Source organism: Chelonus insularis, unplaced genomic scaffold (assembly GCF_013357705.1).
Source record: "Chelonus insularis isolate UGA/USDA-ARS -01 unplaced genomic scaffold, ASM1335770v1 contig_88_pilon, whole genome shotgun sequence".
In the NCBI taxonomy this organism is placed as follows: Eukaryota; Metazoa; Arthropoda; class Insecta; order Hymenoptera; family Braconidae; genus Chelonus; species Chelonus insularis.
The window spans coordinates 951,840-979,313 of record NW_023276776.1 but is presented as its reverse complement, the minus strand read 5'-3'; the positions used below and the strand labels follow the sequence as shown (position 1 = coordinate 979,313).

Below are 27,474 nucleotides of genomic sequence, written 5' to 3'. Positions count from 1 at the left end.
TTTTATTCTAGCGAAGATATCTTGGATTAATCTTTTTCGTATGTTACCTTATCTGCAGTGTCACAGACTTTCAATATCTTAAAGTTAACTTTCAAAACAATGAATATTTCCTTTTTATTTTTTTGTTTTTGCTATTTATGAGTGTAGTTTTTTTTTTTGTTATTCTTATACCACAATCTGTGTACTTAAGACATTTACAAAGATATACTTCTTTAATTTTTTATTACTTTTACAATAATAATAGTAATAGTAAATATTAATCATAGATTAACAAACCAAATCTTTTATAATTATATTGTTACAATTTCTGAGTAATTAAAATGATTAATACTCTGGATTTATATACAAAATTAATTGCCTTTATTTAAAATATAAGACTTATTTTCAATTTTCTTAAACTAATATGATGTAATCTAGGATACAAATAGTTAAAAAAATATTAATAGATATTTAAAATAGGCCCATTACTATTCAGTTTGGTTGTTTTTAACATTTATTTACAGCAGAGATTATGAAATTGACAAATCTATTGTCTTGTTTGAAAAATAAATAAATGCTTGGCATTGATTTATTTGATGTATTCAATTTTTATTTCTAAAAAAACTCTTCATTTATTATAATGCTCATGTCATTCTCAATTTCGAAATTATTATTGCTGCTGATTATTGTAATAATAGACTTAAATGTTTTAGGTTTTCCATATTATAAATAATATCTTTTGAGTTTGAATATTATAATACTAGTATAAACGATATTTAGATAATCTGTTCTACAATAATATTAATTGCTAGTAGTCTGTAAAAATATCTGATTCTGATGAATATATTTAATATTTATCTGTAAATGAATTTAAATCATGTAAAACCAACAGAGTGATTTTCATTTTTTTTTTTGTTTCTCGGTAACTTATACCACCAACATCATAGTTTGTACCTTTGCAGTATAAACTAACTTCATTTTATAAACTCATGAAGAATAATAACTTGATAAAATATCATCAATTAACATAACAAACATAACAATAAAAAATAATTAAAATAAAAACTAATCAATTTATAATAATTATTTGATTAGTTGGGTGCTAAATTTTTTTTTTTAATCTACTTCTAATTTCCGAAAAGATCCAGCAATTCCACTAAGACCTTCTGATGATGAGGAACACGTGTCTTTTGGAGATATTTCTATATACATATCATCTAATGCCATTAAATCATTACGTTTTGCTTTCAATTTTTCTTTAAATGCAGCTGAAATTATTTACAAATGAAAAACAAAAAAATTCCATAAAAATTCAAAACTAATTTACAAGTGGATTAATTAAAAGTTTTAAGTACCAACCTATCATATCAGCAAGTGGTGTAATTCCTCCATACTCTTTCGGTAGAATTTTCGGGTTGATTGCCTCTTTCAAATCATTCACACTCTTATGAACCTGACATGAATCATTTATTTGATTAAATTTGTTATTCAAATTAAACAGAATAAATTAAGGTGGTAAATAACAAAAAAAAGAAAAAAAGATGAAGATTTTAAATATTTGATATGGAAGAATTTAATAATATTTACCATGATTCTAGCTCTGAGTTTATCATTAAGCAAAGACAAAGCAAAGTCAATGACTTTAGTAGCACAATTTGGAATATTTATGAAATGTGTCTCCTTATGTCGCATTGGAGTACTGTTTTGAATGCATCTGAGCATGTTTCGAATGTCAGTGAGTGACCAAGCACTCACATGGCTCATGGTTAACCCAGACTCATCATTTACATGAGTATACCCTCGTACTTGATTCTCTTCGTCATCCAGAAGTGCTTCAACAACGATACTATGGGCTCGAGCCATTTGAGCTGAAGTGTATTTGTATGGATCAAAGCGACCTAAATTCCAAACAGATTCATTTCTCTTATTCAACGTTTTCAAGTCAATTGATTGTTTTTGATTGATCTTTAGTAGAATTTATTAGCCATAAGAAATATCAATTTGACCATTTCAAGACATAGCAGTTTAACTTATGGATTGGTCAATGACACTTCAATCATTTCATTCGTTCATCAAGGAATCTTAATTAAACTTTTATAATGAATCAGTATATAAATGAGTTAATTACTAAAACCTAAATGATGGTAATCAAAATATTGACTCACCAGCACAAGATAAAATAACTTGTCTTCCATGATCATCTTTTTCCAACAATGGAACCAAGTATCCACTATCAATGATAGCTTCAATATCCGGATCGTTGATGTCTAAGTTCTGGAACCAATCAGGGTACAATTGTCTAATCGTGAGATAACGTTCAAGCATTTCCTGTGCCAATGGAACACTAAATTTCTTAGTCCTCAGAAAACGCAAGAGAAATACTGGATCTGTTCTACATCGTTTAATCGATGGGTGTTTCAATATCCAAGATCTAAATTGCTCTAAAGCTTGTTCCCGGATATTCTCATCTTCCCTCAATTCTGCTAGAGCAATTGCTTGAACATCCTCACTAAGATCGCACTTGTAATCCATGTCGTTTCCCATACCCATTGTTTTCTGAAAGAAAAAAAGTTTATTTCCATCAACATTTTATATTGTTTTTCATTTTTAACTCAGCAAGTACCGATGATAATGAATAATTCATAGAATAGCAATTGATGTTTTTTTAAATTAATGAATTTTGTGTTGAAGTGAATAAATATTAAGAAAGTAAAATTGCGAATAATTTATTTAGTTAAACATCACGTTCATATGCATAAATATACAAGACTGAATAACAATTTACTGGATAACCAATTGGTTCTCCACAAAGACATAAGCCTAGTCGACGTGTTCTAGGTCATCCTAAAAGTTTCGTGAAGAATATGATGTAACTTGTGATTGAATAAGTTTGTTATATAGAAAGTTTTATGTCACACCAAATGGAAAGTAATGGAAGTGTCATATTAGATATTCACACTTGGTTTCACTTAACAAAAAGATTTCATTAGAGAATTAAATGCCTATTTTTTGTTTTTTTCTGCTCATAAGTTTGAAAGAATATTAAGTTAGTAATTTTATGCTAGAAGTTACTTTTAAACATAAATGTCATTTTGGCCAAGTCTTTTAATTATTACTCTAGTGTAATGGATATACCATTTTTAATATTTATTTGGCAGTTCACGTAACTTTGTGTGAAAATGAAAGTCACCAGTTACAATAAGAATTAACGAATGTAATTGACTCATCGGGAACTTTCTACTACACTTTCTTGAGTCGTTAAATTTTTTTTGTTGATATTTTTAAACATTATTTTTGCATAATAAAACCAAGATATCAGTTAAAAATACTGTTATTGCTGTGTTGTTTATTACTATTTATAAATTATATGTATACTTTTTTATTTTTAATTTTAAAATTAGCTTTTTTCCATCTCTTCAAGTCTCATTGCAGTTATAACTGATGGAATATATTAAAAAACATATGAATAAATTACTGTTGATTCAAAGAAAAATTCAACAACTATTATTAACTAAATACAGTACAAATAGAATAAGTATAACCATATTGAAAATAAAAATACTACTTTTATATTTTTAACACAAAGGTGAAAGTTTTCTAAAATTATGATTGATCACACCAGCATGGCAAAAATAATCAATACATTCAATAATTTATTTATATTACATTACATCTATTGCACTCTCACTTTTAAAATATAATAATAAAAACCATCAATACTGTACTTATTTATTTAAATTTAATTTAAAAACAAAAAAACATTCAAAGTCTAGACACTTGGATTTTGAATATATTTATACCAAAAAAAAAATAATCGCACCTCAGATGATGTTAACTGGTTGGTTACTCAAGACTAAATAACTGTCTTGCTTAGATGAGTGACCAGATTAAGTGGGGAAGTCGACTGACCATCACTTCACTTCTAAATCTTTGCACCATGTTAAAAGTATGCTTTTACTTGACTTGATTCGTCCTCGAACCTACTACTCACTATCATATTTTGCCCCACTCATTAAATTTTTCATTTTTCGAATAATTGCTTATGAACTGGTAATATCGAAATCCAGAAATAGAAAGGATGTTTTTTTTTGTTCAATCTAAAGCATTATTTTATCAACTTTTTCACTTTCTCTTGAATTCAAAATTACATGACTGAAAAATATGACTGTTTTTTTTCACCAAAATACATAACAAGCATCATAAATATGATGATTATTATTATTATTATTCATTTTAGTCATTATTATTATTTCCCATCAAAGTATTGGTTTACACCAAGGTTTATGTTAATATACAATTATGTAATTATTCTTTTAGTATTTATTTCATGGAAGAAAAAAATAAAAAAAATTATTGAAACTATTATAGTTGTTATTATTATTGTTATTATTAATTGCAAGTAATTTTTAATGATTGTTTTGTTGAAAACAAAAATTAAATTATATGTTTAATATATCACTTTTATTGCTTTCTCCTTTGATGCTTCGATAAGCAAGCCATTATTTCACCTTCATGAACAAAGTGAAAGAAATTTTTACATATAATCATGAAAACAATAATTTAATTTTTTGATTATCAATCATTCACTTGATATTAAACAACGGTTTTAATGATTAAAGACAAGCAAAAGTTCAACTTAAATGGCTATTTTAATTGTATATCATTTTTTTAAAAATACAAATATCACATGAACGTGATTTTTAACATAATAAATATTGCAAACTATTTTTTATCTTTCAACTTCCTATAAATTATTCCCACATACTCTAGATAACTCATCAGTCAACTACTATAAATCAACAATGAAATAAGTTTGAAATTTTTTGGCATTAATTTATCATTTTTTTCTTCAAAATAACTTTTAATTATGGGAATAATTGTTTAGAATGCTGTTATTTGACTTTATTTATCAATAGTTGATGTTCCAACTATGAGCAGTGTTATTAATGATGTTTACTTCTACTAACACAAATTTACTTTTCACCAAGTGGGTTAGCACATTTGAGTTTTCTGGACTGGTTCCGGGATGCTTCAAGTTCATCTAAAGCCGGTTGGTACATAACGGGACTTGCCTCATCCACTTCTCCATCTCAGGATGTATTTTTAAATGTGCTTAATATTTACCGATCAATAAAACGCTCATTCAAAGTAATTTAAAATAAGACGTTAACGTCAGTTCTTGAATATGATGGAATATTTATCAGCTATTTATATGCTATGAAATATAAATTGAACCAACTATCAATAAATAAATAATTGTCATAATAAAAATTATTTTGTTAATTGCAAAAATAAAATACAAAAATTTTTAAATATTTAACTATTTCATGATTGCAACATCTTGATTTTTAAATAAATCAAATCAATTGGGTTTTTTTTTTTTTTTCTGTCAATAGTTATATGTTTAGTTTCCGTTGTCTCATCCAGTTCGAGAGTTACTTTCATTTTTACGATAGAACGAACAATTAGGAAAAATAGTTCCACAAGATTAATAATACTTTCGCTTTTTCAACGATTAAAAATCCTATGGGATTCTTTATCTTTCAGATGTTACCTATGTCTGAGAATGACGTAATTATGATAATGAGTCCTAACTATTTTTTATTATGTAATGAAAAATAAATAAACAACTATTATAGTCAAGTATCAAAATGACATCTTCAAGTTCAATGAATTTTTTAACCATTGGGGATTTTAAAATGATCATTATATGTTGAATGTGATGTGATCTTGTAGAAACAATGGTTGGTGATGTTAAAAAAATTATTTTATAAATAAAATAAACTTACCTTGAATGGTGCCAATTAAATATAAGATAATTTAGTTGATAATTTCAAGAAACCAATTGGAGAAACGCGCGCAGGTCTTGCACCGTTAGTTACCCTGCGCGCGACTGAAAAGACCGCCAACTCTGCACTCTTCCAGGTACAACTATTTGTTGATCTTCACTGTACGCTTGCGCAAAACGCAGATCTCACTCGTCCTGCTCATGTGTAATAGATCCTCTTTCTACCGCCTTCAGAGATTAAACAGCTTCATGAACAAACTCTCGCCAAAGAGAGTGAGAAAATCCCTGACACACTGCATTAAACATAAAAGACATTAACATATACATCTTTATCATCTTTTCATTGTTATTAATATTCATATATTTTCACATTTATAGATCCTCTGAAACTCTGAATGCTACTGTCTAATAAATAACAAGAGAAAATAATCAAGAAATTGGAGTCAAGTTGAAATTATTATCAATTGTTTATAAAAATAACATTTTTAATTTTAATCAAATGTTTATAAGAAATATTTTTATTATTTTTATGGAATGATCATTTGTAAACATGATAATTAATTGTAATCATGAGGAGAGAATAATGTTTTTTATTTAATTTTATGGGTAAGTAGATACAAGGGTATCTCTGATTAAAGGTAAAAGTTAGAAAAATAATTGTAAAAACTGATCAAATATTTCGTGTGAAGTAACAGGAAGTTGAAAGAAATTTTGTTCACAATCGACTAACTGGTATCACAACTTTCACTTATAAAAGTCGTCCTCGGTTTGTTCAATCGGTTACACAATAGATCAAACCTTTTCGATCAACGATTTTATAAATTTCATTTAATTATCACTGAAAAATATCTTAAGATTTCTACTAATTTCAGGAATAAAAAAAATTCATTAATTACACGCAACCATTTATAATTTAAATATTTTTTCTGTCTTATAAAAATGATAAATTAATTACATATTTATATGTACTGATAGAAATTGATTTAATTAAAAAAAGTTTCTGTCATAATTTAAAGTAATTTCTTTTTTTTTTTTATATCTTATTTATTGATTGCTAAATTATTAATTTAGAAAATAAATAGTTGTTTGTAATAATTGAGTGCTTGTCTGTCATATTTAACAGACGTTTTGCATGTAATAAATAATTAACTGTCATATTTATGTAATTATCCATTTTTTCTACTCCTGTCCTACTTAGCTACATAGTTATTTTTGCAAGAAATATGACAATTTTTATATTTTCTTTCTAGAATGGCTTTCTATTCATTCTTTTTGTTTTTAAATTCATTGTTTTCATTCATCCACTTATTTATAGTCACAATTTTGTACGCCTAAGAAGATCATTTATTAATGTCATCATTTTACCTTCTGCACAAGAAACGAGATCACGTGCATTAAACTTATATTCCAGTCTCTAAAGCTATGCTACATTCATTGTTTAAAAACCTTCTTGCCTGTTCACGACTTCTTTCAAACGCAAACTGAACTTTCTCCGGTGACCTTAAAACCAGAACGTACAGTTGTTGAAGCTGGAAAGAAAGTGCATCGTCCTGCACTTTATTTCTTTATGGTATCCTCATACTTTTTGCAAAAATATTAACAATTTTTTTTTTTTTTTTTTTTTTTTTAGTTTTAAATAAGTGTTTTTTATTTCAATCAAAAACACTTTTTAGTCATTTTACTCTTTTATTTATTTGATAATATCATACAGTAATACATGACTTAAATAATATACTGAATCCATAATAAGCTGCCTAATTGCTTATTTACAAATTGGATTTTTTTTTAAATAAAGTAAATTTATCCAAGAATAGTTGAATATTTTTATGTATATAATAATTACGTTCTTTTTATCGTAATTAATTTAATAAAAAAAAATAGTTTTCTCAAATTCACGTTTCAATTTGACGCTAATTGGCACATTTGTTATTAATATTAACAATTGAAATAAGTAAATATTTTATTGTTTATTTCACTTATTTTATCAATCAAAATTAACTTTAATGACTCATGTGTTTTTTGTAACTTTCTTTTTAGCAAATAATAACAAAGAAAATTTTGTTTAAAAATATATATGTATATATAATTCTTTCAGATTAGAATTTTTTTTTTTTTACTTTCTATCATTTAGTTTATGTATTGTTATTATATGGCTTTATCTAAGATTTTCTTAAAGCATTTATGTAAAATTTATACAAAAAATATTCTGAAAATATTTTATAAACAACCTAATTTACAATTTGGCATAATAAATCTTATTATTTTTGTTTTTTGTAAATAATGTTATATTTAAGTACAAAATCGCCAAAAATGATCCACCAATATCTTGAAATGTATACAAAAATATTAAATATATTTTTCCTTAACAATTACCAATTTTTTTTTGTTTAGAAATAAATCCACTATTTACATCATAAGTTTAATTATTTGATTTAACTCATATTCTCTTCAATTGATTGATTACCGATGGATCACTGAGGCAAGTTCTAATAATATTATTTTTATTTATAATTACATTATTCCGTAATATGGCGAAATGTTCATTCCAATTAATAAAATAAATATTCGCAATAATACAAGTAAGAAATTACTGACGAGAGAATGCTATTATAGAGATCATCTAAGAATGACATTATCAAAAGTCAGATCTCTACTATCCCTTTGACTGGATTTCTTGAAAGGATTCCATGGAATTCTCCGGGCTACATGAGCCGTTGTCACCGATCCTGCAGGACTCGGTTGACCAGAAGATACTCCAGATGAACTGCTTGCGGATACACTTCCTTTGTCATGGTGACTAGCCTTTACAGGTTTCTACAATACAATTGAACTTGAGTTCACTTTTTGTTCTAAAGAGTAACCACACTAATAGTTGACATTGCCCTTCTATGTAACAATCATAAATTTAATGACTTGGAAACGAATTATTTTTACTATTGAATTCACGATTATTTAGCCTCGTTATAGACCAATAATTGATGAAAAAATAATGTTCATACTTTAAATAATATTTACAACTGAAGTTAAGATGATTTTCAAAATTTTCATCGAATCGATTGTTCTAATTTCGGAGCAAAGGGATTGGCAGATAACAAATAGTTCAAGAGACATTTATATTAAGTCGTAAATATTACAATGACAGGTAAGAGTAACTACCAAGTTTATCATTTATTACCTTTAAATAATTTCTATCCATCGGCGTGACAAGTTTTAGACTTATCGAATCTCCACACTGCTTTATCAAATGGACTACTTGTTCATGAGAAGCCCATTTTACATCTTTATCATCGATGTTGACAATGAAATCTCCTTCTTTCATACCACCGAGCTATTGAACAAAAAAAAAAGAGTTCATCATAAATTTTCACATTAAAAAATTTTCTAGTGAAAATAATATTTGCTGATATTGCTTTATTATCACTTACATCAGCTAGAGAATTATGATCGACAGCTGCGATAATAACAGGCGCATCACCTCGTACACTAAATCCAAAGCCTTCACCACCCGGTCCACGTTGAAGTTGAATAAGCCGAGGAGCTGTCCAATGTCGTTTCGCAGAAAATATGGCTACAGGACCGAGAGACTTGAAAAGATCATCAACTCCATGTTGACCGAAATCTGGATGAGTAATACTTAACTGGAATTTTGTTGAAGCTGCGAAAAAAAAATATTTTTTATGACTACTTCTACCAATCAATACCTAAATAATAATAATAATAATAATATTTTCATCGTAATTTATATTTTTAAAATTATTCGAAAGATAATAAAGTAATTCACGTTGACTCGAAAGAACTTAAGTAACAAGATGCCAATAAAAATATTTACAACGATAATTATCTAGATTCTCTCTTAACCATTGATGAAGAAGACTGATCAAATGAATGAAGTGTACTTGTATTTACCGATTATATGAGGTGGATCAAGTAACTCTCTTAAATCGTCCTCTTCTCCAGCTTCATTGTAATCTTTTAGGGTTGCATCATGTGCCTTTTTGAGTACTCTGCCGAGTGCTTGTTTACTCTTCAATTCTCTACACATTCTTTGAAGTCTCTGGCTTTCTTCGTGCATAACTAGGGCTTCTCGTAGATGAGCTCTTCCTGTTTAAAATATTTATTGAAGATAAGCAAATTGTTAGAATAATGTACATTTCAATTTTAATTGACAGTGATGATAATAATAATACCAACAACAAATGACGAGGATAATAATAATAATTATTATTAATGATTACCTAATGCTTTTCGTTCATTATCATCCTTCGGGACTGTATTATCCATTTGTGTCTTTCCATCACTTTCCTGGATGTGTTCCAAAGTGAGTTTAGTTTCAGTTCTGAACTCTGAAATAGGTTTCATAAGTAAACCAGCTGCACAATGTTTGTGTGCTAATGCTAGATGGTGTTCTCGTTTAACTAGGACTAAAGAAACCCAGGATTCAGGTACGTAATCACGAACTGGTTCACGAGATATTAATCCATGGACATCACTATAAACAGCTGCTACCTGAAATCATAGAAAAATTTATTATTTATTATCTTCATTAAATAAATTGAAGAAACTTTATGTTAATATATGATTTACTATTCAATATCATTAAAATGATTTAAAATCTATCAATTTTTAATGTTCTGGAAAATGTGAAAAAAACAGAAAGTGATCACATAAAAAGTCTGGTACTCTGATTATATAGCGAAAGATAAAGAAAAGAAAAAACTGGAGTTAAAAAAGATATAAAGAAAACTGGGTCAGTTTGAAGTTACGACTATACATCAGAAAATAAAAAAAATTAATGAAAAGTAAAGGAAAAATTGTGTCGATCTACAGTTACAATTATGTTTAATAATATAACTTTCTGTTTGGATTAAAAAGTTATAAAAAAGTTTTGGCAAATATTTAATAACCAAGGTTTCTACTGAAAATGAACTCTATATTCTACAAATATTCTGATAAAAATCATTATTTTATTACTCTAATAAACAGTAAAAAGATTCTGTTAAATCTAATTGAATCTTTATTTTTAACTGATAAATAATAATTTTCCCGATTGAATAATAAAATATATCCAATAAATTTTTAGTTAGATTTAAAAAAAAAATGTTCAAATATTTACCTGTGCAGCTTCTTGAGCAAGATCCAAGCAAATATCGATACTTCTGGACTCCTGGGACTGCAATTCAAGTTTTTCAAAGAGACATTCTCGGGCTTGAGCCAACATAAGTTGCACCAACATGTCCAGCATGTCAGGGCCAAGATCCATGCTTGGAGCATTCGTAAAGTTTTCATGAATGTATCGAAAAGTCCCAGCAGCTCTTAAAAATGCATCTACCGCTTGATCAAGTCCCTTCGTACTTCTTCTGTCTTGCTTTGCTCCCAATTGGGTATAGAGAGCACCAGCATTAAAAAGTATGGACGCTTTTTCAAATGCTACAGTTCTTTGACAGCTCGGGACTCCTGTCAAGGAGTCAAACCATTCGAAATAAATTCCAAGACTTCGATCAGGTGGAAAGAAACGTCTTTCGATGAAATATAATTGATTGTAGTAACGGAAGAGGAGAGCAATGCCGGCAGCATCTCTTGTTGGAGTTCTCGTGGCCTGGATTAATTGAAATAAATGTTTTAGAATTAATATTTGTTCTTTTGTTATAAATATAATTATTTCAGTGTAATATAATTAATTATATATTCTTTTCAATTTACTGTCATTTAATTGTTATTTAATTCATGAAGTACGATATGATTAAATGAGCTTTTCATGACCAATTAAATTTAACTGATTAAATTTTTTTTACTCCAAGTAGGTTAATTAGTAAATAAAAGTGATTTTTCATTTTTATCTAATCTTTTTTTTTGTTCATAACTTTGAATTATTTCAATCAAAAATATTATTTACCTGTCGAGTTTCCATAAGATCTGCAATTGCTTCTTCATAGTTTTCGCCATCTTCACTATAATGCTCCAAAATAAAATCCTAAAAGATACAAAAAAAAGTAAGTTCATTTATAGATTCTTTTTTATTTTAAAGTGATTTCGTAAAAATATTAATTAAAATTATTGACTATTGATTAAAGTTTGAAGATGGAACATTTGGTTACTTAGGAGTTATTTAATCGATAGCTGATAGTCTTTTTCTAACCTGAATAAATAATATAATATTCATTAAGTATTATAGATTTATCTAAGTTGAATTATATTGAAATAATGGTACGAATTACTGTAGAACTTATTCGAAAAAAATCGGAGCATAATGAAGGTGAAATATCGACGTTGGAAGAAATTTCCCTACATCAAGAAAACATTGAGAAAATTGAACTGATAGATAGACTGTGTAGACACTTGACAATACTTTTACTACAAAATAATTTAATAGCTAAGATAGAAAATTTGAATATGCTGAAGAAACTTGAGTATTTGAATTTAGCACTCAATAATATTGAAGTTATTGAAAATTTAGAAGGACTGGAAAGTCTTGAAAAGTTAGATTTAACTCTGAATTTCATTGGAGATTTGCGAAGTATTAAGAGCTTAAGGTATTCTAACTTTTTCCAAAATAATTAAATTAATTGGTTTAGAAGAGAGTTGAAAAATATAAAACAATTTATCATGTGAGAAACATAATAATGAGAACCACTAAAATGAATAATATCATTGAAAAAATTAATAATAAGAAATAATTAGATGTCTGGTATTGTAATTCTTGAAAAAAAATTTAATCTGTTTTAGGCATAATGAGAACTTGAGACAGCTTTTTTTAACAGGAAATCCATGTGCTGATTATTCTGGCTACCGTGATTACGTAATAGCAACATTACCACAATTAAAGGAACTCGACATGACGGAAATCACACGATCAGAACGAATTACAGCACTTCAAAGGCACGCGGAAATTGAGGGAGATGTCATTAGAGACTACAGAAGTTATGCCAAGCTAAGAGCAAAACAAATTCATCATCACCGTCAACAGGAAGAATTTAAAAACCGCAAGGCTAATAATGACAATGGAAACCATCAACACAACAACGATAATGAAACAGAGAATCATCATAATAATGATAATGAAAGTGATGGTTATGACAATGAACAAGAGAATGAACAATTTTGGAATACTAAAAGCTATCATACACCTGAAGAACGAATTGCTATTGCTGAAAGATCACAAAAAATCATGGAAAAAAGAAACCAAACTCATCATGATCAACCTCACAAAACGAAATACATTCCTAAATTATTTAGCCCTGAAGGACTACCTTATAATCTTAACCAACCAAAGGTTCCTTTTGTTCTGAATGATGAAGATGATGGAGAAAATATTTATCTAGATGTTACTATCTACAAGTAAGTATAAAATGAATCTTTGGCATTTAAAGATTACTTTTTAATTATGATGGATTTTATTTTCTCCAGACATCTAGACTCATCACTCTTAGAGGTGGATATTCAGCCCAGTTATATAAGAGTAACTATCAAAGGAAAAATTTTACAATTGAGGCTCCCCTGTGAAGTATTAACAGACAAAAGTTTCGCCAGGAGAAATGTCATCACTGGGAATTTAATTATAACTATGCCACGTTTGGATCCATTGCCAACTATAGCAAAACCACCAAATTATTCAGACAAGAAATCTCTAAAGGATAATAAATCTCAGATTGTTAGATCTGGTGTGTTATCAACTAAACGAGAACTTTTAGAAATTGGTCCACCGAAGGATGACATGGACTTTTCTAAAATATATCAAGATCCTAAAAAGTCACACATCATTTCTCATGTAAATAAAACACATAATGAAGTTGTTACTGATAATTATGTTGATAATCCAGAAGTTCCACCACTGGAATGATTAATAAACTAAGTCATTGATGAATAATTACCTTGAAGGGGTCTCTGAAGTCAATATCTTTTGTTTCTTTTAATCCTAGAGGAATCATTGGCATAACAGGCTCCTGACTGAAATGAAAAAAATGAATGTTTAATTGCAAATGATAGGAGGAATTAATTAACGTTCAAGAAGAAATAAAATATTAATGGATGTATGTATTAAGTAATCTACTAGTTCATATAAAAAATGATTGAAAATAAATACTTATCGTATGAAAGAATGTAAAAAATTTTGTTCAATTTATTGTCAGACATAATTGGTTTCGATTTAAGGCAAAAAAAAAGCCGCTTTCATTATTTATAGCTTCTTAAAACTCTAGCAAAGATTTTTATATGAATGTCTTGACTAAAAATAACCACAGCTAACTTGTCAGAGTTTAATGCTCATTTATATGATCAATAAATCATTATCCGGTCCCGTATGCTCGACTTCCCGTTACAAAATACGAACATATGTTTGTCAGTAAAGATTAACGCGGAACAAAATGTCAATAAAAAAACTTAAGTACAACTAAAACAGCTTGTCAACAAAGTCGGTCATAAGAACACTTCAATAATTGTGGATGTTTCTAGATTTTTAATAGAAAAATTTAATAGAAGGGAAATGTTTTTGTTGAATAAGGTGATGATATGCAAAATAAAATTGATCTTATAGTACATTTGCACGCGCTCATAAACACATCCGGTGATGTTTGATAGAGCATCAGTCCAGTTAGTGTTGATGGAGAAGGTTCATATGAAAGATGATGAGATCTAGAGCTACGAAGCGTACCTAAATGAGTTATGAAAATAAGAGAAAAATGAAGTAGCTGAAGATGAGAAGGTGAGAGAATGAGCAATGAATAAAGGGAACATCATCAGAAATGAACATCCGTTGGAAGGATATAGTAGGCGGACAGTGACCCAGGAACCGAAGCATAGCGGATAGATCGGCAAACAGTTCACTCAAGGAGAAGGATTCTAAGAGGAAGTGGTCGGTGTATTACATCGCGAAATCGTTCTCGCACTTTTACACACTCTAGTGTAATCGCGTGCACAAAGAAATACTGTGCGTAAGCATCCGCATACTGACCACTAAGTGCGCGGGAATTTTAAATGGAATGCAACCACTGAAACGAGGATTTAACATTCGTGTCGCGTTTCGTTTGTTCTGATTTTTTATTCCATTCGCATTTAAATAGCATTTTAAGTTTGGTTAATTGCTTTTGCTTAATGAAGTACATTTAGAAGCATAATAAAAAGGTAGTAGAGAAGATTCTAAATATTATTCATTTTCCAAATTCTAATAAAAATATTAATTACAAGAAAATTCTAGAAGAATATTCTTGGAAATAAATTTAATTTATCAGAAGTAACGATATGTCATTTTTAATTAAATTCTTTTTGGAAATTTGAATTAGTCATGAGGTTATTGATAAGTATATTAGAATCATTTTAATTTGGGTTTCTTCTTGATAAATATTTTAAGAAATAATTTAATACTTAGTCAAGTATTTTTTCGACAATTATTTGAATAAGATAGATAAATAAATATTACTAAGATATTGAAAGAAAAGAAATACAAAACATTGTTTAACAATATTGATAAAGCATGTTAGAATAGCAATAAAAGAGATAATTTTTAAATATTTTTTAGAGTTTAAAAACGTGACCACATATGATGGAAAATATGTACAAGTTAATAGGATGTTTTATAGCTATTTTCAAGGTGAAATGATTAAATTTTATTATATTGTAAATGAATAGTATAAAGAGATTTATGAATGTAGAAATTTCAATCTTGAACTATAGATTTAAAAAATTTATCACAGTCTAGTAAACACTTACCCATCGACATTTTGATAAAGTTCTACAGAACTGTTTAGCTCAGCAAGTTGCTCCTTTAATAATTGAAGATTTGAGTTAACAAAACTGAGTTCTAAAGCTACGGTTTCCTTTAATTTCCGGTTTGTGGTTGCTCTGAAAAATTAGTACAAAGTTTTAAGACTAAAATTTCGACATAACATTTTTACTACTGCTTTTTAGGCATATTTTTTCTTAACAGTACAATTAAAGAATTTTACAGTTAACTATTTTTCGGGTAATAATAAAAAAAAAAAATAATGGTATGCTTACTTGAAAAGGTTCTCAGCTCCTGCACGAAGCCTTAACTCTTTATTTATTTCCTGGTTGAGTTTACTGCGTTTATTCTGGAGTTTTCCTCTGCATGTAGCAACCCTGGGATCTGAGCCCTGTAAGAAAACAATTTTTAAAATTGTTATGTTGGAGTAATAATTTTCAACAAGTTAGCAAATATATTTACCAAGGTCGAACTTAACCTCACTTTTTTTTCTCGATCATTACTTTTATTTAATTATACCAAATAATTCTATCTAATCTACCTTTGAATAAATAAATATTTGTTATTTTACTATAATTTCAATAGTCTGTCATTTAAGAGCAATAAAATAAAATAATTGTGTCTTTAAAATATTTTAAAACCATAAACTGTGGTATTTCTCATCGGTACGTAAATAAAGTTTGTTTGGGTTTTTTTTTCTGCAGATAAAATTCAAATACCGTTGAAATAAGTATTTGAGAGTTATACTTTTTGATTATATAAGTGTATATGTAAATATACATATTTAATGAATATTTTCGATCGTTAAGCTTGACCAAATTAATGTAAATATTAACGGTCGTAGAAACTAACTGGATACGAAGAGTAGTTATTTGCGATTCTATTAAACGTGACAAATCCAATAAACATACATATATAATCCATGCATCAGATGCACATTTTCATACCGACACCTGTGGTTTGTAACGGGTTTTTTGCATATAGAAAATGGGTGAATTTATAGTTGGTAACTGTGTGAATATTTCTATATAGATAAGGTTATGGACCTTTCAATGAAATGATTTACTGTTCATTGAAACCCAATTTTATTCAACATCAACCCATACATATATCTATTAAATAAATTATTCCTTCAATAAAAATTAACTCTTAAAACTCTTAAATTAATCTTAAAAGATCAAAGAATAAATCTTGTAAAATAGCTAGTATTTCAAAAAAATATTAAACTATTTCTTTTCATCAAAATGGCTGTTTTAAAAGAATGATTAACACTTTATTAAATGACCCTTGAATGTTCATAATGAGTGATCTTTATCACAGTAATTATTAATTAAATTAATGACATCAGAATATAAAATGAAACTTGGCACCTTTCTTTGATAATAATATTGAACACGATATAAAAATATACCTAGATCCATACTTGCAAAATTAAAGCCTTATTAAAATATATTTTACAAGCAATAATTTTGTTTCAGCAACGGCTAATCTTCCGGGTTAACGACAGATTGATTGAATAACGAGTTACGATGGTAACTTGTTCCATTCTTAGCCTTATAAGTAAAACGAGAACGAAGAACGATTAGATTTCCTCAGAGTCTCTTCATAACGACTTGGCGACCTGTCGTTGAACATTTGAGCTATCAGGAGACAAGCTAATGGACTAGCAAAGAAAAACCTTAGCACCAAGTTAGTTGATGATCAACTGTAACGAGTCATTTAAAATATCACTTTTAATTCTTTTTTTTTCATCACCACAGGTAGAATTAAACAAGAGGAAAAATTATTGAAGATTTATTGTTTAAAAAACTTAAAATTGCAGAAAAATGTCTGTAAACATGTAATTATAATTACAAAATTTGATTGACTGTTATCACAAGGTGCACAGGTGCATGACACACAGTAACGTAATACATAAAAGTGAAGGGAAAACATTCCAGTTGACCCATTCACCGGAATTATTATTGATCTGTTCTAAAATTGAAAAAATAAAAAAATATATTTGCATTTATTGCATAAATGCATGAAGGAAAGGAAACTGACTGAAAAAAAAAATGTATCTTTATGAAAGGGGAGTATTTTATGAGACCTATTTTATGATAATTAATTACTTCAAAAATTCATTAATGCTTTTTCCCTTCTAAAAGACAAACTTGACTAGAATAATAAAGTTATTTGTTCATTTCATTAGAGCAAAGATAGCACGTAGAATGCGATGCTTAATAAAACTATGTTAAAAAGTTTTCACATTTTAACTGTTTCTTACCCCTAAGCGTCTTCTTGTAGACGTGTCCACAATGACATTATCATCATTTTGTTCTTTCTTTTCATTTTCTTTATCCTGTTCACTAATCAAGTTCTCTTCTTTCTCATTTTCTCGTTCATTTATTACTTTCACTGTCTCTACATTTGGTGTAACCACTGTCGTATGGTTTTTTGGCAGTGGTGAGTGATGTACCCATTTAAGCATAATTGTCACGACATAATTAGTTCAGTTCCATCAATTTTAAAAACTATTTACATCTTTAAATAGAAACAATTGGCATTTAAAGGAATAACTTTATTACAAAATTATCAGTATACTTAATTAGTCATTGAAAAAAATAGAAAATTAATTTTTTTAATGACTACACTGACAAAGTAATATTAATAAGAAAAGAATAATTAATTGAATTCTGTTGGAAAATAATTTTTTAATCAATGTAGAAGGTTAAAACGATTATAAAATGATCTCTAGATTGAATTAGAGAATGAATATTAACTGAAATAAATCAGAGAGACACCGAGTAATGAATCGACTAAAAGGTGAGACTGAAGGTGAAGAAGAAAATAGATAAATGATTTTGTATAATAAATAAAAACAATAGAAAAGTGTTAAAAGTCTTGGCCGAAACTCGTAAATAATATTTACTGCGCTACTTGACTGCTACCCACGTATAATCGTGTAGCATGTGCAGTAATAAATTGCGATTATGTCGATGATGATTTAAAGGGGGCGGAGGATGAGATGAGCAATGAGAATTGACGAGCATTAATGATCGTTTTAGCGGATGGTCTTCTGTCTCTTGGCTACGCTTTCTACACACAGGAAACCGTACCTTATTGCTCGCTCGAATGAGATTAAAGTCCTTCCTCTTTGTTGCATTACAGTCACTATGTCGATCCGATTTGATTGTACGCCCATTCGAATTTTTATCCGGACAAATGCGTGGACTTGAATGAGGAAAGATTGATGCTGCTCGAGTGGAAACCATGACAATAGGAAAACAATAAAAAAAAGATCTATGATTCATATATATTTAATCGATCTTTTTACATAACAAAAGGAAATGGGAAGTATTGCATTTCTCTATTGCTATTGAACTTTTATATGAAAGTTATTTCATTCATTCTTTGTTCATCAATGATTATTATCCAAAGCTCTTTAGACTATCTAGAGCTTGGTAAAAATATTTTCAAGTTATTCATATCTCAAGTATTTATGAAAATGGTAGTACAATTTTGTTTTTAAGTGAATTATGATTTAATAGATTTTTTACGTAATTTATTATTAAGTATTCGTTGGCTATTGAATAAAAATACTCTCATTTCCTTATATGTAACAGCTAATTCGATATTGCGAAGTATTTATTACCCCTTTTACTTTATCGTAATGTTGCTTTCATATATTGGAAATAAAATAAAATAAAAATGAAATCATTATATTGGATCGGTTGTATCTCAGGGTCGATCTTGTAATTATAATTTTTGTAGCTATCTAAATAGAATCCGGTTTCGTATTAAGCCAATATTAAATTTATTATTTAAATCCATTTCGTTACCTCGTGAAAATTTACTCTAATATTTTATTTGATGAAATGTTGAGTTGATAACCCTATGGTAAACTGAGAAAAAAAAAATTGACTCTGATGTCTATCCAAGCATGAAGAAGGAAAGATATTGTCTCATATCATCTAACTGTTTTGATGTTCTTCACAGATTCTTTGAGGACACAATGTCGCACAACTTGACAACTGCGTGAGTTGGTTTCCGGCTTGGACATAAGCGTACTCGAACGAGCGAACAAGAAAGTAGGCAACCGGTTGTGTATCGAATACGTTCAAGTGTCTTATAGGGTTTTCAGACTATACCATGAGATAGAAGAAGAAATATTTTTAATATTGGGTATGGATTATTTATTTATCTCCAATAGATTTATAGCTTCATACAAATTTTATCACATAAAATAGGAAATCAAAACTCTATATGATAAAATAATTGCTTATAATTCGAAAGAAAAATCAACAAACTAAATAAAATAATGATGTAAACAAATATTTCTTTAACAATGAAAGAATTGCAAAATAATTGTCAAACAAAATTCATTGAATTACTCCAATGTTTATATTTGAATAATAATAAACAAGATGCCTCAGAAAACGATGTTACGATGATAAAAATGTAAAGAGTTATAAAAAGGAAAAATATTAATTCTAAAAAAATATTTTTCTTCATCAACTTAAAGGAATATGTTTTGCGAAAAATAGCTTATAGTCGACAAATAAATTCAAAAATAACAGCAAACATTATCACTAGACAAGGCCATAAAACTAACGGAAAAAATAAAATAGCAGACTTCTCCAGAAAACATTGAAATTCTTCACTATTCACTTGAAAATCAAAGAAAGCAAAGTATTATAAAATCTTCTATTGTTTTTAACAAAGTTCACATGATGATAATACAAAAATCACTGAATAATTTAATTGACATTAATTGAATGAATATGATGATGACTTGACAACTTAGAAATGTGTAACACTGCCCGAAATGTGAAGCAACTGATCCGTCAGTTACTGGACCGCGATGGTAACTGACTAGCTGTTGGTTGCGGTCAGCAAGAGAGACCCCACGGGGTCTGTGCACCAGTAGTATAGTTGTATAGTAAGTAGTAAGGTCCGTTCTTCAATACTACTGCAGTTGAGTGAAAGGAGAGAAGAGTTTGAATATCTGGTGGGGGGATGCAAGCAAAATGCACAATTAAAATCATCCTCAACGACCTCAGCTGAATTTGTTTTCTTTTTGTAAACATAAATGTCTGATTGATTGTAGTCTTTATTGTTAACTTTTTACCTTAAAATCTCTAGAACTACTAATTCTATAGTATTTTAAGACTTTCTGTGATTTACTTTAGTAAAAGCCGTAAGAAACGTCATTAGAGTCTAATGATGTGAGTCACCCTAATTGCATTGAGAATCAATAATGAAAAAGATTGAAATAATGATTCATTATCTAATGAGAGATTAATTACCTTTTTTTTAATAACTTATGCTATTATTATTGAGTTAAATGATGAGAATCATTATTCATATTTTATAGATTACATTTGCGAAACTTTGACTTCATTTTAAATTTTTATTCCATGATTCAATTCAATATCTTCTTCATGATACATTCTTTTCTATCACCTATAATATATTGAAAAAAATTTAGTTTCATAACTACAGTTCATTATAAAAAGATTTTTTCGAAGAAAAATAATAAATTGAAGAAAAAATCATAATTATGTATCTATTATAACAATTTTAAAATATCTTTTTATCTATTTTTATTCCTTTTTAAATATTATTCCTTGGAATTGTCTTTTTTTTTCATTACTATCCCATAATGTCTTTTAAAATTCAATGTCCAATTTAGAGAAGCGCAAAATTTATTAGGTTCAAGTCCAATAACATCTCGTGCTATCAAAGCCCATCGACGAATATCATTATTAGTGATAGATGCATTTTTATTGGCTGCTTCAATGAAGTATTTAATAGTAATTTCTGATATTTGAGCTATTTTATCTCTATATGTTCCACCTTGACAAACATATTTCTCCCATCTTTTCAATTGATGATCAGAAGTAACTCGCCTAAATTTTTTTTGAACACAAGAAAATTTTTTTTTGTGTTTCGTTTTGCATGATCTCCAATATTCCACAGCTCTTTTTTTATATTCAAAATCAATACCATCATAATCCTGAGATAATTTTTTCCATTCTTTAACCCTTTCTTGAGGTATTTCTTGTAAAACAAGTTCATCTCCATCAGAGTCATCGATAATTCGCTCACTACTTGTTACCTCGAGAGGTTCTGCGAAATCTAGAGTTGAAACTGACCTTGATTTCGAAATTGGTTTATCTTTTTTACTTGTAGACACTCCTTCTATACACTGATGCTGTTGTGATCGAGTTCGTTTGAGGTTAGGTGGCTCCATGGTCAATTTAACTTGAAGCTGCCTCTATAAAGCCATCGACAAATGATTCAATTGATTGTAAATGTGCTTATTTATGTCTTATTTGTATGTTTCAACCAAAATTACAGCTCTACTGTAATTGGATAATCAATATATTTGCTTTAATTATTGCCATCACTAAAAGACAACAACCACATGTAGTCCACATCAAGACTCCAAAAACAAGTGGAGCCACCTTTCTCTGAGATACTGCGCCTCTTTCTGCGCAACACGTGGCCACTTTCCACCAACAATTCAAATACGTTCTGTATTTTTTAACTCAATAGGATTACTCCAAAATTTTGTTCTAAAATATTAATAAACTATTATAAAACTAACTTTATAATTTTTATCTTCAAGTAGGAACATTATTACTTGATATCATGCTACATAAATTGCAATTATTTCCATAATATTCACTTTATTGTTAAAAATAATTTTTTTTTCCTCAATTAAAAATATTTAATGTTTTAAAACTTTTGTTCAGCTAATTAATTTTTTATTAATCTATTATCTGATAAATTACTTGATTATACCATACATACTGTTAATACTTCCTTAATAAATGTATTTTTTTTAAAATAAATTTTTTCATCAGTTGAAAAAAAAAAATAATTTCAAATGAATCGTTTGAGTAGGTGTTAAAATATTAATTACCTATCGAAAGAGTATCATAAAAAAATAGAATAGACTAGTGTGATTAGATTATATTTATAAAATCAAAATAAATGATAGTGATTATGTCGATAAATATTTTCTATCAAGATTTTTTATATTTGTCTTTTAGTATGAAAGAGATAAAAATCCAATGATTGAACATATTACGATGTCTAGACAGGTTAAAAATACCAAGTCTACTACTTGGGGGGTTTTTTTTTTTTTCATTTCAATGTGTCATCGACAGTTAATTAATCATAAATGAACCGTACTAATTAATATAAACATCAGAATAGACACGTTAAACATGAGTGAAATAAATAATAAAAAGCATTAGCAACACTTCAATGATTAATCTAATCGAGAGTAATGTTGGAAAAATTTAAACCTATTAATTATTTTATACTTCTTTTGGAATTACGTAAAATTAATCAATTAATATCCGTTTATTTGTGCAATAACTTTTTTTATCAATGCTCGTAATAATTTTTGTAACCATTTAATGACGTAATATTTTGGAGATAATGAGACTTATCTATATCTTGTGTTTATTGATCAATCGATTATTAGCTAAAAAAAAAAAAATAATTAGTTTTTTTAACATCTGTATTTATAACTCGACTGTCCAGTATGACTAGTACTTTTACTTCACCATAATATTCAGAATGTGTAGTAAAGAGAAAAAAAAGACCTACAAAAAAAAAAAAAAAGAAACAACCTGAACACGATTTATATCAGTTCCTCAGTCAGACATTAATCTATTCCATTTCCTAAAAATACCCGGATAATTTATCGATCAGTTCAAGAACCGGTTGTGAATTAGATAAGGATTTTTCATAGTGAATTTTCCACTGAATAATTAAAGGAAAAAATAAATCGAGGCCACGCCCTGTCCGTTAGTCATTTACCTATCGAGAAGGAAGGTATTGAGTAAAGGAGGAATGAATTTGCCTCTGAGTGTAGAAGGTATAACCGTTACTGGCTCTCTTCTCGAACCTCTTCTTGCTTTCTTATCTTTGACTACACCGATGACCAACTGTTTATATCTTTCCTTCTATTTTTTTTTAATATTTTACGCATCTTTTACAACTTCTCATGTTTTTTTTGTAATAATTAATTTATTTATTTTTAATAGTTAATTTAAATGGTTGATAACCGTATCAATGATTGATAAAATAATCGTATGATTAATGAGAAAGTTAAACTAAGATGATTGTAATTCATGGATTGAAAAAGAAGGTGTAAAAGATGTGAATGAAACAAAAATGTCTTACTACAATTAAATTAACACTCGAGACACAGTGACGTGCCAAGGTTGTCGCCTAATTAAGATTGGAAAGCTGCAAGGTTGGTCTGAAATCACGAGGACGTATTAAAATAATACTTATTTCACTATTCGTGACCTCGGTATATCTGCAAAACAATCAGGAAAGAAATTATTTTTTTTTTAACATAAAAATGTAATTCAGTTAAATAAATAAATATATACCACGCTTTGTGATTATCACATTAAAATTTAATTGAATTGTTATACAGATTAAAATCAACGAGTTCATTGATAATTACCTCAGGTTATGTCTTCCTGATTAATCCGCTTACAAATAAATTTATATTCCAATTCCTAACCTTTTTTATATCATCTCAAATCTTCCATTTCATTTATCGGATTATATACATTTATTTTTTTCAATCAAATAAATTAATTAAACACTTTTTTTTTTTGATAATTTGTTGCAACATCTGGTGATTTAATTTGCACAAATTTTCATCAAGAGTTTTTTAAAATGAATATCATGTTTCTGAGTTGCAAAAATTTTTTAAAAAAAAACCTGTTCACTCTATTTATTTATTTAATTACTAACTAGAAATATCTTATCTTTTATACCTTGGAATTTTTGCAAAAAACATTTAAATATCTAGTACAATATAATTGTAACGTATTTCATCGATTCCTATCGATTAATTTATATGGACATATGAAGTTAGTTAATAATCGATATATATCGAAATAATGAGTGACTTTCCTAATTGGTTGTTTAATTTATGCGGGAAATTTAAAAAATTAACAATTTGCATCGTATATCCACGACGCGTACTTAGTGCGTACTAATTTCTAGTTTTAATTATTTATGAAGAGTTTCTCAATAATTATATAGCCTTAAATGGTTTTATATTGACATATAATCTCTCTTTTATCAAATGTATGTATTGAGGATATTAGTTATTATCATCAAAATATTTCTTCAACAAATGATCAATAGACATATTTATTCGAAAGTGTAAATGTATTTAACCTCGAAAATGTGCAAAGTTATGGATGGATAATGTGAAGAAAATGACATGGAAATTTTTTTATTATTACAGTAATATATTAGCTTATTTTTGCAAAATGAATATTTGTCTCGGTTATTATCTACAATGACTAACAAAAATCTGTTAGTTTTCGCACGCAATATTTCTTTTCTTAATGTTTATAAAATAGTCTGTAGGACAAGCTGATGATGGAATGCGGCCACTCGATGTAGGAAAAGCAGAGACAAGGAATGAAAGAGAGATATCTACTGGGAGAAAAGAAAGAAATCTTGTTGGAATTATGTCGCCATGCCGCTCCTTTATGTCATTAACCTTCATTATTAATTCAAATTATTGAAGAAATTGATATTTATTACAGTAATGTTCCCAACTTGCTGTTGAATATCATCAACAACTTATCAGGTTTATTGAATAATTGATGGAATATTTTGTTAATGAAAAATAGTTTAAATAACTCTAGAATACTGACTTTTACTAGATGATATTTAACAAAAAATTATTTTGTCGTATTATTATTTAAATTTTGAGAATTGGAGATAAATTAAAAGTGATAAAGTAACTGAATCAGTTGATAAAAAACATATCAATCTAATTTTTTCAAGTTGTGATAAATTAAAGGTCAACTTGATTTTTGTTGCTTCAAACCAAAAACAACCAGTTTTAAAGAAGCTGATCCATGAACTTAGTTCATGGTTAATTTAATCTTGAAAAAAATTAATTGATTTTTTTATTTTCAGACTTTAAGAATAAAACATCTAGAAAACAATTCAGTAAACAGTTGTTTTTCTTCAACGCCAAGGATTTTCTATAAAAGTTTCAAGCAAAAGTCGCTTACTTTATGTTTAAAAGGAGAATATTTAAACCAAGTTTTAATTTTAAATTATAGTTGAAGAATACAAGTTGACCAATTAGTTCTATGTCTAATGTAATATTCCTAGCTCATGTTGAAGCTCTCATCAAACTATTCCAACTGTTTTGATCTCAAGCTTCATGCTTATAGCAGAGAATAAAATGATTACCATAATATTTGAAACTTATTGCTGGTCAAAGTGCAGGTTGTACACTGATGGGCTTTTATGATGCTTAGGCCTGATCATTTATTTATACCAACTGCTATTATATAATATTCTAACGACCAATCTAAAATATTACTTACTAAAAGGTTTATAACTGACAAGCTATTTTATATCAACAAAATGAAAAATGATGTTGATATTTTTGCCATAAAAAAATCGATAATAATGAAACATATTTATTAAATTCTAGATCTAGAATGGACAAAGAATATAATTAAAGCTCTTATGAGTATTATATCTTAGAATGAAGCTACTAATGAATGAAAATGTTGGGTTACTGGAAAAAATGTTTGATGAGACGTAAATTGAATTTGTATTCATGATGAGTGTCTAGGTGAAGTCGACAGAAGGAAAACGTGCCAATCATTCCAGAAGCGACGTCACGCATGTTCACACACAGTGTGATCTTGACAGAAAAAGGAAGAGAAACACGATGCGGAGAAATTGTTGATCGAAAGTCTCTACCAACTGTCACCACTTCAATCGTTGATGAGAAATAAAAACTCAGCAGATCATCTAGTTTATTTTTCCAATTTATTATTGCCAGTTATTTCTATGTAGGATAGCTATTGATGATCATTGAAAGAGAAATGTGTTAAGGTAGCAGAATGTATTGGCACAGAGGAAAAAAAGAAAAATGTGGAAATGTGAAGAAAATTATTAAGTAAATAGGATGATAAATTAGAGTTTATGTGAAGCTCTAAGAGAATGGATACATACTACGTGGAATGAACGATGAATTTTTATGACTTTTTAGTCACGACTTACACAAGCCTGTGGGTATGGGACACAGCAGGTCATCTTGGGGATGTATTATGCAATTATCCTGCATTCTCATCATTTATATGTGAGAGAAAAAAATATAGTACGTTTTCTATTGTCGATTTAATAAATTTAAGAGGACGAGATACCGTTCTTGTATGTTTTTTTTTTTATTTCTTGTCAGTTGAATAGAGAAAATTTCAATACATAATTAATTATACTTATGACATGTGTATGAGTTGAATCCATCATTTACTCGTGCATTAGCAAATATTTTTACAGTTGGTTAATGCACAAATATTTTTCAACAAATAACATCAATAAAATAAGTCCTCTTATTTAAATATATTTATGCTTGAATAAAAATGTTTCTAAAGCAATATTGTATCTGGTAATTTTGTTGCTAGAAGGACTGGAAGATTTGGTGCACATTAAAGTTATAGCATTTCACTTTCATTGATTCTGAGAGTTGTTAAATTGAAACGTTAGTTCCGCATCAACAGCCAAATAATCATGAGATTCAACTGAAAGAAAGGAAAATGAAACAACAAGATGGAGATAAATAATAATCTTAAGTACAAGTAAAAAACTTCCTGGATTTTTGGAAAGTGTTGTAATAAAGATAATACTATAATTTTTATAATAGTTTGAAAAAGAAAAGAAATTTCGATGGAGAAGTAAAAATGCAATTTTATAAAATACAAGAAAGTAAAAGAAAAATCGAGTAAGAGTCATCTAAGAAAGTACAGAGTGGATAAAGTCACATGGATTACTGGAAAGTAGCTGAAGGAAATCCGGCGATGAATCTGTCGTTCGACACGCCGGTCGTTGACATTCTTACCAGTACTTTAGTACGATCATGATCTGTGGTTAAGTGAAAGAATGAAAAAAAATAAAAAATTAAGAATAGAGAACAGAAGAGAATCAGGTG

The 27,474-nt window shown here is 28.2% G+C and overlaps 4 protein-coding genes across 9 annotated transcripts in view; 1 reads left to right on the top strand and 3 right to left on the bottom strand.

The window, feature by feature from the left end:
• Positions 1-305: 305 nt before the first annotated feature.
• On the bottom strand, positions 306-5,923 carry LOC118071798 (clavesin-2). Of its 2 annotated transcripts, none has more exons than XM_035091210.1 (5): positions 5,769-5,923; positions 2,145-2,535; positions 1,567-1,877; positions 1,339-1,432; positions 306-1,247 (listed from the first exon to the last, which is right to left on the bottom strand). In XM_035091210.1, the coding sequence occupies exons 2-5, from the start codon at positions 2,527-2,529 to the stop codon at positions 1,096-1,098; spliced, it is 942 nt and encodes a 313-aa protein (XP_034947101.1). In that variant the 5' UTR covers positions 2,530-2,535; positions 5,769-5,923; the 3' UTR covers positions 306-1,095. The 2 variants fall into 2 exon arrangements, with proteins under 2 accessions (XP_034947101.1, XP_034947099.1); XM_035091208.1 differs by lacking the exon at positions 5,769-5,923 and adding an exon at positions 3,800-3,963.
• A 2,220-nt stretch (positions 5,924-8,143) lies between these two features.
• Rhp (rhophilin) overlaps positions 8,144-27,474 on the bottom strand; it is a 27,410-nt gene continuing 8,079 nt past the window's right edge. For 2 of the 4 annotated variants that reach the window (XM_035091546.1, XM_035091547.1), the window contains exons 2-11: positions 15,758-15,873; positions 15,470-15,601; positions 13,636-13,711; positions 11,661-11,738; positions 10,881-11,363; positions 10,003-10,273; positions 9,674-9,868; positions 9,193-9,422; positions 8,943-9,095; positions 8,144-8,581 (exon numbers count right to left, since the gene is read on the bottom strand). In XM_035091546.1, coding sequence (XP_034947437.1) covers positions 8,384-8,581; positions 8,943-9,095; positions 9,193-9,422; positions 9,674-9,868; positions 10,003-10,273; positions 10,881-11,363; positions 11,661-11,738; positions 13,636-13,711; positions 15,470-15,601; positions 15,758-15,873 — 1,932 coding nt within the window. In that variant the 3' untranslated portion in view covers positions 8,144-8,383. Of the gene's footprint in view, positions 8,582-8,942; positions 9,096-9,192; positions 9,423-9,673; positions 9,869-10,002; positions 10,274-10,880; positions 11,364-11,660; positions 11,739-13,635; positions 13,712-15,469; positions 15,602-15,757; positions 15,874-17,748; positions 18,006-20,076; positions 20,717-27,474 lie in introns of those variants that run through there. The other 2 variants (XM_035091545.1, XM_035091544.1) reach the window with 2 other exon arrangements.
• On the top strand, positions 11,969-13,604 carry tilB (touch insensitive larva B). The gene is made up of 3 exons (XM_035091549.1): positions 11,969-12,297; positions 12,491-13,102; positions 13,172-13,604. Exons 1-3 carry the CDS (start codon positions 11,969-11,971, stop codon positions 13,602-13,604), a joined length of 1,374 nt encoding a protein of 457 aa, XP_034947440.1.
• Positions 21,066-24,340, bottom strand: LOC118072009 (uncharacterized). 2 transcript variants are annotated; one of them, XM_035091552.1, is made up of 3 exons: positions 23,959-24,181; positions 23,667-23,805; positions 21,066-22,042 (listed from the first exon to the last, which is right to left on the bottom strand). In XM_035091552.1, exon 3 carries the CDS (start codon positions 21,715-21,717, stop codon positions 21,085-21,087), a length of 633 nt encoding a protein of 210 aa, XP_034947443.1. In that variant the 5' UTR covers positions 21,718-22,042; positions 23,667-23,805; positions 23,959-24,181; the 3' UTR covers positions 21,066-21,084. The 2 variants fall into 2 exon arrangements, with proteins under 2 accessions (XP_034947443.1, XP_034947445.1); XM_035091554.1 differs by lacking the exons at positions 23,667-23,805; positions 23,959-24,181 and adding an exon at positions 24,278-24,340.

What these genes read in the sequence shown, in the direction of transcription:
- LOC118072009 (XM_035091554.1), bottom strand. Translation starts at nt 21,717, where the DNA reads ATGGAGCCACCTAACCTCAAACGAACTCGATCACAACAGCATCAGTGT.
- tilB (XM_035091549.1), top strand. Translation starts at nt 11,969, where the DNA reads ATGGTACGAATTACTGTAGAACTTATTCGAAAAAAATCGGAGCATAAT. An exon ending in CGAAGTATTAAGAGCTTAAG is followed by an intron (nt 12,298 to 12,490) that starts GTATTCTAACTT and finishes AATCTGTTTTAG; the next exon opens with GCATAATGAGAACTTGAGAC. An exon ending in CTAGATGTTACTATCTACAA is followed by an intron (nt 13,103 to 13,171) that starts GTAAGTATAAAA and finishes TATTTTCTCCAG; the next exon opens with ACATCTAGACTCATCACTCT.
- LOC118071798 (XM_035091210.1), bottom strand. Translation starts at nt 2,529, where the DNA reads ATGGGTATGGGAAACGACATGGATTACAAGTGCGATCTTAGTGAGGAT. An exon ending in AACTCAGAGCTAGAATCATG is followed by an intron (nt 1,433 to 1,566) that starts GTAAATATTATT and finishes GATTCATGTCAG; the next exon opens with GTTCATAAGAGTGTGAATGA. An exon ending in ACCACTTGCTGATATGATAG is followed by an intron (nt 1,248 to 1,338) that starts GTTGGTACTTAA and finishes AAATAATTTCAG; the next exon opens with CTGCATTTAAAGAAAAATTG.